The following is a 14,419-nucleotide window of genomic DNA, read 5'->3' as shown; positions in this document are numbered from 1 at the left end:
GGGATGATAAGGTTGAACGGTCATAAACTACTACAAGACGGTTTCAGGCTGGACATAAAGAACCAATCGGAGGTGGTTCAAGCGCCTACACTGAACACCTTCAAGATCAAATTGGATGCTTATCTTGCTGGGATCCTATGAGCCCAGCTGACTTCCTGCCCTTTGGGCAGGGGGCTGGACTCGATCTTCCAAGGTCACTTCCAGCCCTAATGTCTATGAAATCTATGAAAATTTACCCCAAACTCATTACCTCTTCTTCCTGATTCTCCTTCCGCTTTGTATCTGTAGCATCAGCATCCCCTTCTTCAGCTTCACCATCCACAGGCCTCCCTTCTTCCTCGGCCTCAACTTCGTTATCATCCTGTACCTAGGGAACCAGCACAAATAAGACTGTCAAGGCTGTATTTCAATTCTTCTTGCTTATGCCTCATTCTAAGAGCAGGGTGAGAGCAACCAGCACTGGAACTCAAGACAATGAGGCATTTTCAGTGAGCAGAATCCTGCAGTATATGGAATTTGGCAAAGTAGGATCTTCCACACTTTACTTTTCAATTCCATGCTAGACTCTGCTCTCAGGGAAGGTCATACTGGGCAGTCTGGATCATCAAGTTTTTTTCCAGACCCCTGACAGTAAAGCTGCTGTAGAAGAATCTTTAGAAAGTAATTATAGGGACTCAAAGCACATTGTTTATGTGGTATTTGGATACTTAAAACACTCCATTTGGCAAATGGCAGTGTAATTATTAAAACGCAACAACATGCTGAGCTCTTTTGAAAAATCTGATCCTTAAAAGGTACAAGAGGATTGAAATTCTCCTTTCCCCCCACCCCCCTGTAAACTGCATTTTCCAAGCACCTGCCTTATTTCCTCCTACCTGGTTTGCTTGGGTTGCTCCATCATCTCCATCTAGATCCTTCTGAGTCACCTTCCGAGTGTTGATTGCACTGAAAGATGCCATCTTTGTACTCTTCCTTTTAACTGTTTCAAGCATGATTTTAAATAACCTGGAAGATAATGGAATGCAAAAACCCTCAGACTCTGCAGTATCACAACTATGTTCCAGGAAACCCAAAGATGCACATGTTCTGTTCAGAAAGCCAGTAAAATTCAGAAAGGGAGGACAAATTTCTCAGTGGATTTATTAGGACTTTTACGATGGGACAAATTATTCAGCCATTCACCCTACTCCTCTTTAAAACATAAGGCTGGCATTGTTTCAATTATTTATACACAGCCACCTGTCCAAAACTTTTATCAATTAGCTCAGCCCTCAGTAAAAACAGTGCTGTAAACAGAGAAGTGGCAGAAGAGAGACTTATTATTATCATTCACATTTTTTCACAGAGAGTACACTAAAGAGGTGTACTCACAAAGAGGTGATCCTGTCCCTCTATGCGGTACTGGTCAGGCCGCAGCTGGAGTACTGCGTCCAGTTCTGGGAGCTGCACTTCAGGAGGGATGTGGACAACATGGAGAGGGTCCAGAGGAGGCTGCTCGCATGATCAGGGCAGGCCCTACGAGGACAGGCTGCAGGACCTGAACCTGTTCAGCCTCCACAAGTGAAGGCTGAGGGGGGATCTAGTGGCCTGTTACAAACTAGTCAGGGGGGATCAGCAGGCACTGGGGGAGTCCCTGTTCCCCTGAGCACTGCCAGGAGTGATCAGGAATAACGGTCACAAGCTGGCAGAAGGGAGATTTAGACTAGATATCAGGAGGCGCTACTTCACGGTCAGGGCAGCTAGGATCTGGAACCAACTTCCAAGAGAAGTGGTGCAGGCTCCTACCCTGGGGGTCTTTAAGAGGAGGTTAGATGCACATCTTGCTGGGGTCATTTGACCCCAGCACTCTTTCCTGCCATGGCAGGGGGTCGGACTAGATGATCTGTTCAGGTCCCTTCCGACCCTAGAAACTATGAACAAATTTTAAAGAAAGTGACCTCAGTCCGAACTAACAGACTGAGAGAAAAGCAAAGAATGCAGAACTGAGGATGAAGTCCCCAACCTCAGGCAAAACAAAAGCAGCATTCAAAAATAAATGTGGCACGGTTCCATTTGGGGTTTTTTTTTTTTAACTACATATGTGAAATCTAATGAAAGGGGTGAGTCTCATTGATGAAACAATGTGCTGTCAGCCACACAAGATCTGAAAACAACTAATGAAAAAACAGCCTCTCTCAGAATATCATCAGCTGGACAAAGTTCGTATTTGGACAGAGTCATGAGATACTTTACAACTCAAGGATTCTGTTGGCAACAGCCAACACAAACCATGCCAGGGTGAGTTGATGATGCAGATTTTTCTTTGGAGATGTCAATGGAGAAGAGGGGAAATTTTGATACAGCCTGTAACTAGGTATTGTTACAAGTCTGCAGATCTCATCAGCCATTCCTTCTTAAATCCTTTCAACTGCCTGTGAGAAGCTGCATGGATGTTCACAGCAACAACCCCTTCGTGACTGCATCAAACTGGGAGTCATGAGCAGCAGCAGAGAGCAGGCCAGGATGACTCATCATTCACTCCTCTTACAGAGTCTGAAGACTGAGCTCTGGAGGGATTTCAGAATGGACTCACCTGGTCTCCATGAAGTGTAAGATATCCCTTGGCTTCAAACACTTCTCCTCCCGATAGCTTTCATACGGCAGGAAGTGAAATCTGATTTGGTAGCGGCGATATTTGCTCTGTTTGTCCTCTATGCACAGAGACTCGTCAATTTTAATGTTCTGCAAGACCTAGAACAGGAGCAAGTTTGGTTCCAAGACCCGACACATTTCAACCCCTCCCCAGGGTTTCATTTCATAGGAGACACAGGAGTTGCATATACACCCTGTGCTTCCTACTCTGCACAAGCATGCACGGAACTACAACTTGGTACATCATTTCCTGTAGCTCACTTAGCCCCAGTGATGAGCATAAGCACTGATATCTTCTGAGAGAAAAACTTGATCATCTTCCCTGTTCCCCCTAATGATTCACAAAAGCCCCTCCCCCCCCACACACCCCTCTCCTAATGGATGGACAGTTTGTAAGGGTCACTGAACAGGTCAAGCCGCTCAGCACATAGCTATACTTGGCTTTCCTCCTTCCTCAGTCAGAAGGCAGGACATGCAACACCACACAGGAACCAGATGGAAGAAGGTGATATAAAAGAGATCAGATTTTAATAATCAGGCTCCATATTCTCCCAGGTGCTACATACTTCCCTCCTTCCCAGCAAAGCAAACCCTAGAAGCTTAGGAAAGCCCTTAGAAAAACAACTAGTCCCTAAAATGCATGTCAAACACAAATAAGATGAACTCATTTCCTAAGGGATGAAGATATGAAAGGAATCTGCAAATCTGGAGAGTCACTAAATGAGCTGGTGGCAAGGTTAGGGCAGGCTGCTTCAGAGATCCCTCATCATTGATACACTGCTATAAACCCTTACCCTTTCCCTCTAGCCATAAGCCAGCCTTTTGGCTACAACAAAGCTCTTATTCAAGCTACTCTGAATTTAAATACATCTTGCCTTATATAGACATAGTTAAAACAAACCCCCCTCTCAATGCTCTAGTTATTCAGAGTTAAATGGGAGGCAAGGATTTTGGGTGTGCTATTTTTATTTCTCTCTTGAGATGGTGTCTCTTTAGGTCTCCTCACACCTAAATAAAAATGCTTTGTAATCAAAAGCTTGTCTAACTTTATCCCAACAATACAGCCAGTCCAATAAAAGATATCATACCAAAAAATCCTTGCCTCTTACATAATTCCCCAACTATAAATTCATAAGGAATAAGTCATGAAAGGACCTTAAACTCCAAACACCAATTTCTAGCCATTCATCCCTCCTCCCCATTCAACCTATCTCAAGCTCACTCAAGGATATAAGAGAAGTTCAGTGGCTAATCTCAGTCTGATATTGCAAAGCAGGTGTTATCTTTTAAAAAAGGTGAAAAGGCTACAAAGTCAAAGAATATACATAATGGAGACTTACATCAGCTAGGTATACTCTTGTAAGCTGTTTCTTAAGTCTTTTCACCCTCTTTTGAGCTTTCTTAGTATTGAGCACAGGCACACTCATCATTGGTGTTTTAATCTTTGCACTGGCTACCATCAGGATCTCTCGTAACCTTTTAGAGAAAAATAGTTGAAAATTAAGCTATAAATTCATCATACAACCAAACAGGAATACAACTCATTTCACAGAAGTTGCATGAAAGTCTCTGTACAGGTTCCTGCTAATCAGGATGCATCTAAAAGCCATGACATGTACTATCTGTCCAGTTTGGGTTTGGTCTTCAGTTCTCCATCAGCTAAATACCGGACACATTACCTACACCAGGGGCAGGCAATGTTTTTTGGCCGGAGTGCCGGAAAAACCATAATGTCTACCTTGTAAGGTGCCAGAGTGCTGGCATGCCACAAAAACAAAAGCTGAGGGGGGTACATGGCAGGATGCACTGCATATTTAATACAGTTAATCATCAAAAACGTTGCCTTTTTTTTAAAACAGTAAATGGCAGGTTTTCCAAAAATTGTAAACCTGGTGACAAATAAAACTTCATGTACTGTCTTTGTACTTGTGATTTTTTTTTCCTTGTAAAGCATGTTGTGATGAGAGGGGGAAGACGGAGAGAGGAGCAGGAGGCACCAGGGAGTCACCACAGGCAAGCTGGCCTGCCCAGGCCCTTGGGAAGGCTGCAGCTGGAGGAGAGTGGGGGTCAGGCAGGGAGTGGGGGCTGCCCCAGGGCTCTGCTGACTCAAGCCACAGCGGGGGGGACCCAGCAGCACTGGAGGTGGGGCCCAGCCAGCCTATGCAGCTCTGCAGGAATGAGGCACAACCAGCCTGCCCATGAAGGGGCGCTGCCTGGCTGGGGCAGGACTCTGGGGTCAGGGTGCTCCCTGCTTGGCCTCTGTGCGTGCCAGGTACAGTGTGAATGGGAGCTGCAGCCAATGCCCAGGGCCGAGCCAGCTGGGAACCTTCAGTCCAGCAGCTCTGTGCAGTGCCAGTCCCAGCCCTGGCCCCTTGAGGGGAGCTGTAGGTAGGCAAGGCTGGGGCCCAGGCAGGTTGGGGCAGATGTGATAGCTGTTCCCAGGGTCCAGCAGGTTCCCGCAGCCAGGCCTTTGCACCAGGGACAGCTCTGCCCTGCTTGCACTATGCCTAGTGTGCAGGGAGGCCGATCCTGAGGAGGGAAGCCCCACCAAGCCTGGAGTCCTGCCCCAGCCAGATAGCATTGCCTTGTGTGCAAGGTGGCTGCGGCCCATCCCTACAGAACTGTGGAGGACGGGCCAGGCTTCACCATGGGTACCGCTAGGCACTCCCGCCTGCACGCCCACCGCAGCTTGAGCCCGCAGAGCCCCAGGGCAGCCCCCACTTCCCACCCAGCCCCGGCCTTCCTAAGGGCCCAACCAGGCTGGTTTGCCCACGGCACCTCCCCCCATACCACACAGACCCTACTCCAGCACTCAGCACGCCAGCAACTTAAAAAAAAATTTAAACAATTTACTTTGCTGGGAAAAATGTCTCCACGTGCCATTAATGGCATGTGTGCCAGGGGTTGCTGACCTGGATTTACACCTTTCAGCTGGACAAAAGCCTGAAATCATGTCAAAATACCATACTGACTAAATACCAAATAAACTAGGCTGTTCACCGTACTTCATCTGAGATTAGGAAAGACACCCCCACACCCCAAGGTCATTTATCTCAAGCAAAGAGATAAATGGCCTTAAGCATCTTTGCTTAAATTACATTTAAAAACTCCTGCTTTTCCAAAACTCAGGCATCAGGTAACCCCTGAAGGATTACTCTGCTTTCAGTTTAGACATGCAATTTTCTATAATATTAATGGGTATTATAACTGTCAAGTGAGTTAACAGCCCCTTTGAGTATATATGTTTCTTACCTTGGGATACCCAGAGTGACATTCATTTCACCTCTGCCAGCAAAATGAAAGGTGTTCAGAGTCATCTGTGTAGAAGGCTCCCCAATGCTTTGAGCGGCAAGTAGGCCCACAGCTTCTCCTGGGTCACACAGGGATCGCTGCCACTTTAAATACAGCAAGTTCTTCAGTCTAAAGAACGATCGGGGATGATGACACATAAAGGGTTAGTAGAACATGAACTCAATACAAGATTGAGGCACTGCTCTCCTCTGTACAGGGACGGGCCAAGTCCAGCCCTCGGGCCAAATGTGGTCAGCAGTGAACTCCATTTCCCAGTCTCCCTTACACGTGGCTGGGGCTGGTCTCCATAGAGACCTCAGCCCCAGCTGTGTGGGAAAGTTCAAGGCTGGGGTTGCCATGGAGACCAGCCCCAGCCCTGCTGGCAGGGCACATGGCAGAGCAGGGCAAGGGGCTGCTCCAGAGCTGCTGGGATCTTGTGATGGGGCAGCTTGCTCCAGAGCCAGGGAAAGCCGTGATCTGTAGCCTGTGCGCTCCAGGCAGGGGCACACAAGCAGGGGATCATGCCTCTGCCCCGGCTCCTTGCAGTAGTGACAGCCTGGTGTGGAGCCGGGGCACAGCCATGATCCCCTGCCTGCACGCCTCCACCTGGAGCACGCAGGCTACAGATCGCAGCTCTGCCCTGGCTCTGGAGCAAGCTGCCCCCCTTGAAAGATCCCAGCAGCTCTGGAGTAGCTCCCTGCCCTGCAGGCTCTGCCTCACATGCTGCCAGTATGGCTGAGGCTGGTTTCCATGGCAACCCCAGCCTTGAGCTTTCCCATGCAGGTGGGGCTGCAGTCTCCATGGAGACCAGCCCCAGCCATGTTTGCAGGGGCTGCTGGGAAATGAAGTCTGGCTATTGGCCAAGTCAGCCATTTTGCCCACCCCTGGCTTAGCAGAATTCTGTAGGTCAGAAAAGGATTATTTTTGCACAGGAGGTCACTACATCACTGTTAAAACCTGAAAGACAGCTTGCTAGTCTGAGCACAGAACTGAGAGCCGGTGAGCAAGTCACACTCTTTGTAAAGTGAAGATATGTTTATTTCTACTTGCTATTCTTAGCTACCTCACTGAGATGCCATGAGAATAAATGTGAGGGGTTTTTTATAGCGTTAAAGTATTATATATACACATGCAACACTAGAACAGCACAAGAAGATTGAGAGCCACTTCCCACTACCCTTAATCAAAACGGCAGCTCTCTTGGGATCCAGGACTAACTAGTTGGTACAAGTGCAGGAAACAACCTAAAAATGCTACTCAATTCATCTGATTAACACAAATAATTAGTAATTCAGTATTTGCAAATGGTGCTGGATTGTCAACCTTCTAGTCACCAAACAGAAATATACTTTATTACAATTACTTTAGAGATACCAACTCTAAAGAAAAAGTGTATCTGTTGTCTGAGAGTACTATCAAAGGTATCAATTATGCTAATAGTTTTGTGATAGGCACACTTGTCTCCAAATAACCATGCTGAGACTCACTAATTTCACAAAACCCAGGACAGAGAGAACCAAGGGAGTATTTTTTTCAGTACAAACCTGGACCCAAATGATTTTTTTTTTTGCACGTGTGCACATACAGTTGTAAACAAGTAACAAGAAATTACCTATCATAAGAAAGCTCTGATTTTACATAGTTTCTGTTGTTCTGAGCTTCCCATTCCCTGATATAATTCTCTACTGCCACTTCAAATGTTTCTGAAACAGAGGCAAAATGAATATCTGGACGCCAGACGGCAAAGCTGGGATCAGGACATTTGGAGGTCTTCTTTAAATATTTTCTCCGTTTCTTCTCATCCAGTTCATACCACATGCTCAGTAACTGAAATTAAGAGCAAATGTTAAGGAAGCCCTAGTTTATCCATCATAAGACTAAAACACAAGGAACATTTTTCCAGTTGTACATCAAACCACTGAGACTGGAAAAAGATTACTAGTGTAACAGCAAGACAGCACCAGATGGCACATGCATAGCACAGTCGTGCAGTTAACAAAGCCTTTCTACATCATCGGGATCTTTTATACATTGTGCATTTGACCCCAAAAGACCTTTAAACATGACACCAGCTTAGCATAGATACAGCAGATGTATACCAGTCACGTCACCCACTGGCAAAATGCTGCCACCTCTGAAAGTGAATGCCCAATTGTTTAATAGTATGCACCGACTTCATGTAGCTATTTTAGGACAAAGTGAAAAATAACCTCTTTCAATTATAACTGGAGCAGGGAGGACAGGACAATTCCCTTGCCTTCCATGGACTCAAACCAGGTATAAATTTGGCCAGGAGTAAGGAATATTACATCTTAAGCTTTATATTATACGTAGACTCATTGTTCTCAAAGTTATTGGAATTATTACTAATATTAACTTTAAAGTACATGTACAAACCAATACCGAAACGCATAATAGATCCATCCATCTGAGCTACAGGAGCTAAAGTACACCAAACAAAGTGAAATTTAGAGAACTTTCATTCAGAACAAGAAAGCAGTCACAGCAGAACTAACTCTGCCTTGTTTGAACGTGACAGGTATCAGTGAGGTTAGCAGAGTTGCACCTGTTTACATCCCGTACCTATACATAGGCTCTGAATTAGAAGCTCATGGAGAATGGTTAATGTGCTGGTTTTAAATTGCTATAATGCTTGAAATGCCAGACAGGTCAGCCACAGCCCTTCCATGTAAACGGGCTTCCATCCAGGCTGGCTACGTGTTAGTCTTTCAGAGGGGATCTACTCTGTGGGAATGTTAAAGATCTGGTGACTTTTTGGTAAGAGCAGTTTCACCTGAGTTCTTGGCCTTTCCTCCCACAGACACTAGAGGCACTGACAGACGTGGGAAAACAAAACAAACCAAAGAACACGTTAGTTTGACCCAGATTGCCCAGCACCTGTATAGCTAATCAGCTATTAGATAAAAGCACCAAAAAGCCCTGCTGAAGAACATGATCTATACAGGTGCTGCGCAAGCCAGGTCAAACTGATGTGGTTCTTCTTCTGGGCATGTGCTGTGCTTGGTGCAGAGGTGCACTGAGCTGAAAGTAAAGTGCCATTTTTCCCCCTCAAATCTGTCAGCAGCTTAGGTGGCTGCTGCACTAGGAGGACAGTCTACCTCAAAAAGCACCTACATTTCAGCAGCTTGTGAATGCGCTGGGAAAAAGGATACTAATTTACAAAAAAGCATTTTTTAATTATTATTGAGCCCTGCGTTTGAGCAGTTCTGTTGCTTTTCATATTACCTGCTGAGTGGCAGGACTTCTGCCATTTTTGGTCTCCCCTTCAGAGATCTGTTCTCTTAAACTTGCCATTTTTTTCTGTGTGAAGAGCAGGAAGGCTCCTTCCCTTGCCAAAGAGCCTTGGTGCTTGGCTTGCCACTTTTTGATGGCTCTGAACTGTTGACTTGCTTGATGAGGATCCATCCTGGATAAAGCTTCATCCAAATGCTTAGTCTTCTCTATCACCTAGGAATAGACCCAAGGCAAATTAGACAAATTCATGGAGCTTGATTAACAATTAATGGAGCTCTATTAATAGCTATTAAGCAGAACAGTCAAGGGATGTATCCTATGACAAACCTAAAGCAGCAACAGTGGATGCCAAGGAGGGTATGACAGTGGATGTATTATTCTAAACACACCCTGTTCATAGGATTATAGGATCATAGGAAAGTAGGACTGGAAGGGACCTCACAAAGGGTCAAATAGTCCAGTCCCCTGCTCAAGGCAGGACTGTCCCTCACTAAACCAGACCAGCCAAATGTCTGTCTAACCTCCCCTTGAAAATTTCCAGGAAAGGAGATTCCAGTTTCTCCAAGTACCCTGTTTCAATGCTTGATCACCTTCATAGTCCAACAGTTTTTCCTAGTTTCCCACCTAAAATTTCTTCTGCTGAAACTTGAGGCCATTGCTCCTAGTTCTGTCCCCTACAGCCAAGGAGAAAAAGCTAACTCCATCCTCTTTCAAAACCCTAAACAGTGATTATACATCCGTTATCAGATCCCCCACCTTTTCTTCTCCAGACAAATAGTTCAAATTCTTTTAGCTTTTCCTCAGTCCTAAGTCAGGGCTCTCATCATTTGTGTTGCTCTGCAACGGACACTTCCCAATCTGTCTACACCTTTCTTTAAGCGTGGGGCCTAAAACTGGACACAGTATTCCAGGTATAACTTTACCAGTGTTCATATGCTCTCCCTTTAAAGCAGTGGTGCTCAACCTTTCTGCTTGGTGAACAAAAACTGGCAGTGCCCAGTCTGTCTACAGTTTGGATCCAGCCAGTGTTCCCAATCCAGTGCCCAGACAGGCACAGTGGGCACCACCTGACCATGTGGAAGGGGGCAGAGGGCAGGTCAGTATCAACACAGCCCTGCAGGGGACAAAAGCTTGACCTGGCCCCACGGAGAAGAAGGGGATGTGACCTGGCCCTGTATGTGAGGGGGGCGGGGCCAGGTTCCAACCTGCCCCATGGGGAAGGAGGCATGGACCAGCCCCAAAGGAAGGGAAGGAGGCATGGCCCAGTCCTGGGAGGAAGGAAGCATGGCCCAGTCTCAACCCAGCACCACAGGGAGGGAAGGGGGCATGACCTGGTGCCAATCCAGAAGCTGGGGGGGGGGTTGGTCTGGCTGCGCATGAAAAGGTTATCACACCCAGGCCTGGACCCGACCAACCACATGGGGCTTGAGGTTTGGGAATCTGGTAGGGGAGAGGGTGGCTCCCAAATTTCCTGACCTGTAGGAAGCCCTGTGGGCCACATGCAGTGGCTCCACAGGCCACATTTGGTCTGCAGCCTGAAGGTTGAGCACCCCTGCTCCAAAGCATATGCTGCTGTCACTGTCAGAAACAGGATACTAGGCTAGATGGATCATTGGTCTAATGCATTATGGCACTGCTTATGCTCTTACATCCTCTAAGTATCCACAGGACAAGTCCTACTGCCCAACTGAAAAATACAGAGTAGAGCTGAAAATGGCATATGCTTGCCTACAAAACCTTTAGTTCCTGTAACAACTTATTCTATAGGGAAGTGATTGGCTCTGGTGAGGCTGCACAGTGAAGCAACAGTGGATTCATATGAACTGTAGCTGTTAAAGGGGAGGGCAGGAGATATGTGGATGCCTGAAGCTCCACTGAAAATCAGACCATGGCTAAAATATTCCAGTATTAAGACACACTCCCATATTTTGACTAAGCTATGAAAATAAAAGCTATTCTAGTAGAGATAGAAAAGGCATGTTCTCAGATGTGTCCTAGGAACAATTATGCCACTAAATTATTAGCAGGCAATAGTTTTCCTTTTGCCCACTTAAGTGCAACATCTTTGTGCTGTACCTCATAGTTATCTGCAATGAAAGGAAACTGCTTGGGTTGCAGGAACGGAGTCTTTGGAATATCAAGCCCATCTTCACCATACAGGAACTGCACCACACTGCCATCGCTGTCCCGCACAGTTAGATCATATTGAACCACCAGCCCTTCCAAGTGCTTAATGATACACCTGCAAAAAGACAGTGCTGTCAGGTATCATAAACCAACTAGTTCACTACAGATTTTTAGCCTGAAATGTTACTCAAAGCAGTGTTTTTAATACATTTCAGGGATGATAAGTTCTAGAGATTGACTGTTACATTGTCACAGAGCAAACAGCATGAATGATTAACAATGCAAGCTTTCTACACACTGCTCCCTCTGATAGGCACTGAATGAAACTGAAGGGATCTTGGAGAAGGGAGCAGCTCATTCCATACCTATTTGACTCTTGCCTTCTGTGCTAAAGGTAAAGGGATTTTGACAGATGCAGATGCACATCCTGCAAGAACAGAAATCAGACCACCAAGATCACCACCACCGAAGTTTGGGGTGAGGTGAGCACACTAGTAGGGAGGGAAAGACTGCAGCAAGACTTGGATAGGTTACAGGGGTGGGCTGGCAAAAACAGGATGCGCTTCAACACTGACAAGTGGAGGGTGCTGCACTTGGCCAGTAGTAACCAGCAGCACACTTATAAGATGGGAAACTCCCTTCTTGAGAGCACAGAGGCAGAAAGGGATCTTGGAGTCATTACTGACTCCAAGATGAACATGGGCCGACAATGTGAGGTCACGGTTGGCAGGGCTAACCGGACCTTGTCGTGCATTCACAGGTGCATCTCTAGCAGGGACAAGGAGGTGATCCTCCCCCTCTATGCAACACTGGTCAGGCCACAGCTGGAGTACTGGGTCCAGTTCTATGTGCCCCACTTCAGGAGGGATGCGGATAACATTGAGAGGGTCCAGAGGAGGGCCACCCGCATGATCTGAGGACTACAGGGCAGACCCTACAATGAGAGACTGCAGGACCTGAACCTGTTCAGCCTTCACAAGAGAAGGCTGAGGGGGGACCGGGTGACAGTCTATAAACTCACTAGGGGGGACCAGAAGGGTTTGGGAGAGACCTTGTTTTCCCTAGCGCCCCCTGGCATAACAAGGAACAATGGCCACAAGTTGTTGGAGAGCAGATTTAGATTAGACATCCGTAAGAACTACTTCACTGTCAGGGCGGCTAGGAGCTGGAACCAACTTCCAAGGGAAGTGGTGCTGACTCCTGCCCTGGGGGTCTTTAAGAGGAGGCTTGATGCTAACCTAGCTGGGATTGTTTGAGCCCAGTTTTTTTTTCCTCCTGCCCTGGCAGGGGGTCAGACTTGAAGATCTATAAGGTCCCTTCCAACCCTACTTTATGATTCTATGATCACTACACAGACTACTATAAAATCATTCAGTGTGCTGAAGAAGGTATTCTAGAATATGTCACTGGTTGTTATCATCAACTCACTTTAAAAATGGACATATAGTGAAAGGTTAACTCAGGGAGGTAAAAACCCTACGTGTCATGGAAGTTTAGCCTGGGTAAAGACTAAAGCAGTAATTTTCAGTCTTTTTAGAATCAAGGCACCCCTCATTTGATTCGAGACTCCCCACAGAAAGTGCCAGCTCTTAGCTTTCACCTGTTTGTGGCTACAGAAAAAGAGTAGAGCAATTCTTCTGTTGAAAAAAATCTCAGAAAGGCCACAACACTGTTTACACAATGGATTCCTATTTGAAACCTCTGGGTTTATATCTTGTGAATCATGTTTCCACACCTAACACTGCCAACGTTATGTGGCACTTCATGTCATCCTTGAAAGGATCTCAAGGCACCCTGGTTGAGAATCACTGGACTAAAAGATACGATCTTTTGGCCCCAATCCCCCCTTGCTCCCCAAGAGACCTGTAACATGCATACTACTTTTCCAAGGGTTAGCTTTTATTGGTGCCTCACCACAAGCATAAATCAGAGAAGTGAGAGATGGAAAATGCACGCTGGATAGAATTCCTCAGAAAGAGAATGTTTCTTTTTTAAGCACAAGGTCTAGATGATAACATGTTTTAGATCATATCCACCTTTTGTGAAACTGGACTACATCAGGGCTGTCCAATTGTGGCCCACTAGGGGTTAGTTTGTAGCCCTGGGGCTTCCACCACTCCCTCTATGGCTCTGGCTACAGAACCAGCTAGAGCAGGGGTGGGCAAAATATGGCCTGTGGGCCAGATCCGGCCCGCAGGCCCCTAAAAAATTTAGAAAATTAATATTTATCTGCCCCTGATTCCTGTCTTTTTTTTTTTTTTTTTTTTACAAGAACCAAGGGCAGTAGGACCCAGGGGAAGCCCGGAGGGCTCCCACAACAGCAAGGCCTGCCTGGCCTACCCCCACCCAGCTGGAAAGCCCCAGCCAGGGCTTCTGGCCTGGGAGCACGTGGCTGCCCCACGCTGGAATTGCAGATAAGGGGAAGCTGGGGGGGGGGGAGGGCAGGGGAGGACCCCGGGCAGGGAATAAGCCCTTGGAAAAAGTGGCCCGAGGAAAAACTGAGTGCTGGGGGGAGGGGAGGAGCGGCTCCTCCCGCGCCCCATGGTTGGCGCCCCACAGTGCAGCCACTCACAGCCCACGTGGGTCTGCTTGTGCCTGCTCCAGACAGCCCCGCATGGGTTGCAAGTGGTTGCAGCAGGGAGCACTGGCCACAGGGCAGGCAAGGGACCGCTCCCTACCCCCCACCCCGCTCAGCTTTTCCCTAGGCTCCTACCTGGCATGGAGGAAAGAGGCCCTTTCCCAGCTCCACGCTGTAGCTGCTCACAGCCCCCAAGATGGTGACCAGGGGACAGGGCACCTGTCAAGGGGCAGGGCTACCCATGTGGCCCTCGACAGCCTGCCAAAACCAGATAAGCGGTCCTCCGCCCGAAATAATTGCCCACCCCTAAGCTGGAGTCTCCAGGCTCCCCCTTCCCTTCTCCAACTTTTGTATCCTGCTCCACTCCCTGGGCAGAGCAGCTCAGCCTGCAGGTGAGGAAGCTGGTGGTATATATGCAATGCTGTGTATGGGGAGGCAGGGGAAGTAGGGAGCTGCCTGTGTGTGCTGCAATGGTCACCGCAGCAGGAGGGAGAATTTCATTCATGACACAATGTTAAATAGGGGATAAAGAAAAGG

At 47.2% G+C, this 14,419-nt stretch overlaps 1 protein-coding gene across 2 annotated transcripts in view; it reads right to left on the bottom strand.

Annotated features, from left to right (window-relative positions):
• The window catches only part of POLR1A (RNA polymerase I subunit A), a 71,125-nt gene that overhangs the window by 15,704 nt on the left and 41,002 nt on the right, over positions 1-14,419 (bottom strand). For both annotated transcript variants that reach the window (XM_090035348.1, XM_090035349.1), the window contains 8 exons: positions 11,254-11,419; positions 9,169-9,390; positions 7,535-7,749; positions 5,884-6,051; positions 3,972-4,107; positions 2,573-2,730; positions 876-1,005; positions 251-367 (listed from right to left, as the gene is read on the bottom strand). In XM_090035348.1, the coding sequence (XP_089891474.1) occupies positions 251-367; positions 876-1,005; positions 2,573-2,730; positions 3,972-4,107; positions 5,884-6,051; positions 7,535-7,749; positions 9,169-9,390; positions 11,254-11,419 (1,312 nt within the window). The remainder of the gene's footprint in view (positions 1-250; positions 368-875; positions 1,006-2,572; positions 2,731-3,971; positions 4,108-5,883; positions 6,052-7,534; positions 7,750-9,168; positions 9,391-11,253; positions 11,420-14,419) is intronic.

The sequence above is a fragment of the Crocodylus siamensis genome, chromosome 2 (assembly GCF_052110815.1).
Source record: "Crocodylus siamensis isolate JL-2025a chromosome 2, ASM5211081v1, whole genome shotgun sequence".
Classification (NCBI taxonomy): domain Eukaryota; kingdom Metazoa; phylum Chordata; order Crocodylia; family Crocodylidae; genus Crocodylus; species Crocodylus siamensis.
This window is presented reverse-complemented; position numbering and strand designations above follow the sequence as displayed.